This window comes from Orbicella faveolata, unplaced genomic scaffold (assembly GCF_042242905.1).
Source record: "Orbicella faveolata isolate gen_17 unplaced genomic scaffold, um_ofav_v1 contig_46, whole genome shotgun sequence".
Classification (NCBI taxonomy): Eukaryota; Metazoa; Cnidaria; class Anthozoa; order Scleractinia; family Merulinidae; genus Orbicella; species Orbicella faveolata.
In genome coordinates, this window is record NW_028301576.1 from 15,136,140 (window position 1) to 15,141,223 (window position 5,084).

Consider the following 5,084-nt stretch of genomic DNA (forward strand, 5'->3'; position numbering starts at 1 on the left):
TGTTCACGCGAGCAAAATCCGCGTTATAGGATTAACTATTTCTATAGACCCTCCTAAAGCCCTGACCGGACGGACACGCAAGTAGACGCAAGTTAAAACCTTGGGTCTACTTGCGACTCCGTTAGGCCAGGCCTTGGGTGCTCTTGCTTTGACTTGCGATGACTTGCGCTGACTTTGGTCGAGATCAAATTTGCACGGAAGTCGACGCAAGTTTTTAATTTCACCTTTTGGCCAACCAACCCAAGTCAACACAAGTTGAGTGTCGTCTATTAGCAACCGATTATGAACTACAGCCTTGCAAGCTCTGAAATATTTTTTTTTCTTGGCGACTTGCGAGGCGGCTTGCGAGGAAAGTTGAGAGTCCCTTTGGCCACCCAACGCAGGTCTCTACGCAAGTTTAACTTGCGACTACTTGCGAGTTGGTTTGGCCAACTTAAGGTTTCCAAAATTGGGTGTAGTCTTGGGAGTGGAAAAATTGAGAAAGACTACCTTGGTAATAAGACCTCTAATGGGGATTAATTCTCTTACTCTTCATTCTCTCCTACATGATCAGATTTCTTTTACTAAGTGCAAGAGTAATTACTTCGACAGGTTTCGCGCGAAAGACAAATGAACACTATAAAAGTGCCTTGCCTCCATGTAAAACAGACGGCATCTACTCTTCAAAGGTCATTCTTTACTTCTGTGATCCCGTTATCACGTGCACTGCTAAATGTACGTATTTCACATTATTGCACGTTTTCTACGTGATCTCAATTTTGATTGGCTTAGATAACTGATGGTTCGCTCGTTTGTCTTACTGCCAAACTCGATGACTAAATTGATTGACAATCAATGTACATGTAAGCTTATTAAACCAAAGGCTGCATACGTGTATGCACACGAACAATTGCGTCTGTGTTTTTATGTTTAGCCCGTTATTATGTAGTCCTTGATATTCACCACTGAAAATTCTACTAAAACAATTATTCGCCTTTAGCAAATAATTGTTAATTATTATATGGCTTGTGTTTGAAACCGATATAACGGGCGCTTTGATTAGTTGATTCTAGGGAATTGTTCTCCCGTAATGCCCACGGGCAAACACAAAGCAAAAAGCCTTGCAAGGCAAATTTTACCGTAAAGACCTCACTCTCGGTTGATAAGCTGTTATTTTTACAGGCTAAATTTCAGTTATTAGATTCGATGTTGCTGAATTTCTAGCTTTCTTGTTGGTTCTCTTCTTATCCGTTATAAGCTCATAAAAATGAAAAAATATTATCCTGATCATTTGGCAAACAGAAGTGCGATCTAATGACAGCATTGCTCGTACTGACGAGAAATTGTCTCTTTATAGTCGGCCAAACTGATATAAGGAGAGGTCACACTTTCAAATCTCTTCTAAGTAATACACCTTATTTCATAAATTAAACAGGAAAATTCTTTACATGTGCAATGTACTTAGTGAGCTGAGTTAATGCCCATTCCCTCTCTTTTAGCTTGTCCAATTCCCCTGGGACTAGGTGATGGACGAATAAGGGATGAGCAGCTCTCAGCTTCCTCGGCATTGGACGACATTCATGCAGCGAAACAAGGGAGGGCTTCTTTGATCAGCCCAAGACATGACAGGTATCCTGCCGCGGATAGAGAAGTTCATTTTAATTGTAACGAGCGCAGGACAAAGAAAAAGTTCACAACAAGCAAAAAATTGACTCCCAGGATATAACTGACTGCGGCTAGGGTTTCAACAGTTCTCATCGTTCTTCTAAACTTCCACTCGTGTTTCTATAACTCGATTGAAACTGAAGTATTTCTTGTAGGCTTGCAATTCTATTTGTCATCATAGTCATGGTCACGATGGAGCAGCTATTGTTGTTTTAGGGCTAGGTGCATTGTTTCTGTTGTTTGTTTTACTGTTCTCTCCAAGAGTATCAAGCCATTCAGCTGAACCTTACGAGAGCCGCTCACCGACCCATCACTGGATAATAACAAGGGAAACAAATTTCTATTTCTTTCGGTATTATATAAACGAGTGCACCATTTTCTGTTTCATAAATATCTTCTTTTTTTGACTGACAGTTCCTGGTGTGCCGCTCCAACTTTTGATCTGAGAAGTCAATACTTGCAGGTAGATCTGCTGTCAATTCATGATGTGTCAGCGGTTTCAACGCAAGGTGCAGTTACTGAAAACAGCTGGGTCAGCAGTTATCTCGTGCATTACAGCCTGGATGGTAACGAGTGGATTGTAATCACTGATGAAGGAGGCGAAATTAAGGTCTGTTTTCAACAGTTCATATTTTGCATAAGTTACAGAAGGGGCGGATTTAGGAGGAGGGGGGGGGGGGGGGTAGATTAGATGGCTAGCCATCCCCCTTTTGAGGAGCAAGACATGAAAAAAAAAAAAAAAGTCGAAAAAGGCAGAAATAGGCATGCTTCCTGCGCAGGTACCCCTTTGTAATTTTTACTTTTTTGCATTACTAGTACTTCTAGCGAAATGGTTGTCAGTTAGGTTTCCATTCTCAAATTGCAACAGGAGACATAATCGATAATGGCTCCTGATTGTAACATTTTTTGCCCCATTGATTCTGCTACCCCAAGGCACCAACCATCTCTCTCCCCCTCCACCTCCCCTCCCCCGTGAAAAATCCTATACAAAGTTAAGCTCCACGTAGAATCTACTGTCAAAGCAATTCAGATTGTCGTAGAAAATGCATATAGCCTAGAAATATATCAGTCACTATTTTAGCCGTTATTGATACTTCTTAACATTAACTATTGAAAACTGCCCTGTCTAGGAATTTAAGGGAAATTCGAACCAGTCCTCTCTCGTTCGCCATTGGTTGAAGCCTCACTTCCATGCTCATTTTGTTCGTTTTGTTCCTCTCACGTGGGTTGGTCAACGATGTATGCGCGTGGAGCTTCATGGCTGTAAGGCACACAAATCCCTGGAAAAGCTCAGAGGAAACTTGAAAATTGGTAAGTCATAATATCAGTAAATAATGAAATATAAAGAAAACTGCCACTGGCAAATGAACTATGATTTGATTCAAATTTATGGCTCCTCTCGTCCTTTTATAAAGAACAGTTTTTAAACTCAAAATTCAATGGTTAACACTTTATTAACAGTTGGTGAAATGGCCGAGAGCTTATCATCCAGCTGGAAATATCATGCGTAAAAAAGACGAAATTGGTTCTTTTGCGTCTCGTCTACTGTCCAAGAATATCAATTGTAACAGATAAAAACAAATGAGAGAATTTGAAAACAACAACAACAACAACAACAACAACAGCATACCAACTTCTGAGCTAATCAAACTGCCAGTGAACGCACTTGAAATTGATTGACTTTGAAGTGCGTGGGAGAACCAAGAGCAAAATGGGAAAAATGCGCCAAACAAGTAAAATGATAACCAAATCCTTTCTCGAGTGACATCAAACGCAAATGAAAACGGGTTCATATTTCCGTGCGTCTCTTTCGTTTGAGTCAGATCCAGCTCTGTCTGCCTTGTTCCTTACAATCACTGCATGATCAATTCTCGGTGAACATCATTACAAAGTGCACGGAGTAGTTTTACTCAACCTGTAAAATAGATAACGGATCGTAAATGATGCTTCATTGTTTTAATTCTTGGGGTACATTTCTTATCTTTCTTCACGCCTAGCCAGCAGAGAGCTTGAGGCTGCACTCTACAAAAACTTTTGGGTTTTTTATCAGTAGGAGCTCAAACTTTGCAAAGTGATGGAACTTTTAATTCCAAACTACCGTATGTTTTTTTAAACGATTTTTCGCGGAGAAATGGCATCACAGTGCTGAAGGTAAATTTTATTTCCCTGTTAAGGCACAAAAAGTACATGATTCTGAGAGAACTGGAGAAGATAAAGTGAAATGCGGAAAAATTATTGAAAAAGCTCTGTCCCACTTGACGATATAAAGCTCTGAATTTTGTAAATGTTCTAAGACTTCTAAAAATAGAAAGAAAATCGGGGAAATTCAAACTTTCAATAACCAGTAAAACCACGCTAACGTAAGTGTGCATCCCAATCCAATGATGAGCTCTCAGGCGCGAGCAAAGTTAACATTGGCAATGTCACTACTCAATTTCAGACTTTTAACTGGTCATCATCGTCTTCTGGTTGCACTTGGGACCTTTGGGCAACACTCAAGAAGCTAGAGCTGCTGTCGGCTGAGACTCCAGCAATGCTTCTTTCGTGCTTTCCAAACTCAGAACTCGATGATGCCAACTAAGGCATAAATTAATTGTTTTAAAACTTTCTGCTTCACTTGTTTGGTGAAATTACTTTCACAATACCAATAAGTTATACTGTAATGTCTTTTTAGCACCCAGACCTTGCGGCGCAGCTCACTGCGCATCCGTTCCATACTCTACATGCTTTATGTACAACGGCAAACTTCTTTGTAAATGTGTTCAGTCTTGCGCACTGGATCAAGGAAAAGTCTGTGGAACTGACGGGGTGACTTACCAGAACGAGTGTGAAATGAAGAAGGCGGCTTGCTTGAGCAAAAAGCAGATCAACATATCCAAACGACAGCCATGTCCTGGTTAGCACGTGCTGTAAATATATGTTATTGAACTAGCATGAGGTTCATATTGGAGAAATATTGCTCGAATTATTTTTTCCAGGTTTATGGTTTATGGACCGAGCCGAAGGCGAGATCCATTAACTTGCCAAAAAGAACTCGACCAATTTTCTCCAATACGAGCCGAACAAGCTAGTTCAATATTTATTATAATGCCCTTTTTAGTCTGCTGATAAATTGATGCGTCTCCGAGATCCTTTCTTGGTAAACACGCGCGCGAAAGGTAAGCATTTGTATACATTTCTCACGTCGCTGTTGTGAACTTTGACTAAAACTGTCCTCCAAATATGAACGTAAAATGATTTCTACTTAAGAAAAAACTTTTTTTCTTCTAATGAATAAAAAACGCAATTTGCCGACATCAGTCCGTGAGCGGTCCATCTTAGTGTTGCATGACCGAGGAAATTAACCACAACCAAACATTTCTGGGTCTGCTTTTGTTTTGATTGTGTTTGTTTGTTTGTTTAACTGGCCTTGACACTCTACAACGGGGGTGAGGGTGTTT

The 5,084-nt window shown here is 40.3% G+C and overlaps 1 protein-coding gene across 1 annotated transcript; it reads left to right on the plus strand.

Moving 5' to 3' along the window:
- Positions 1-2,885: 2,885 nt before the first annotated feature.
- On the plus strand, positions 2,886-4,545 carry LOC149098593 (follistatin-related protein 3-like). Its single transcript, XM_089277835.1, has 2 exons — positions 2,886-2,955; positions 4,319-4,545. The coding sequence occupies exons 1-2, from the start codon at positions 2,886-2,888 to the stop codon at positions 4,543-4,545; spliced, it is 297 nt and encodes a 98-aa protein (XP_089133961.1).
- The last annotated feature ends 539 nt before the right edge of the window (positions 4,546-5,084 follow it).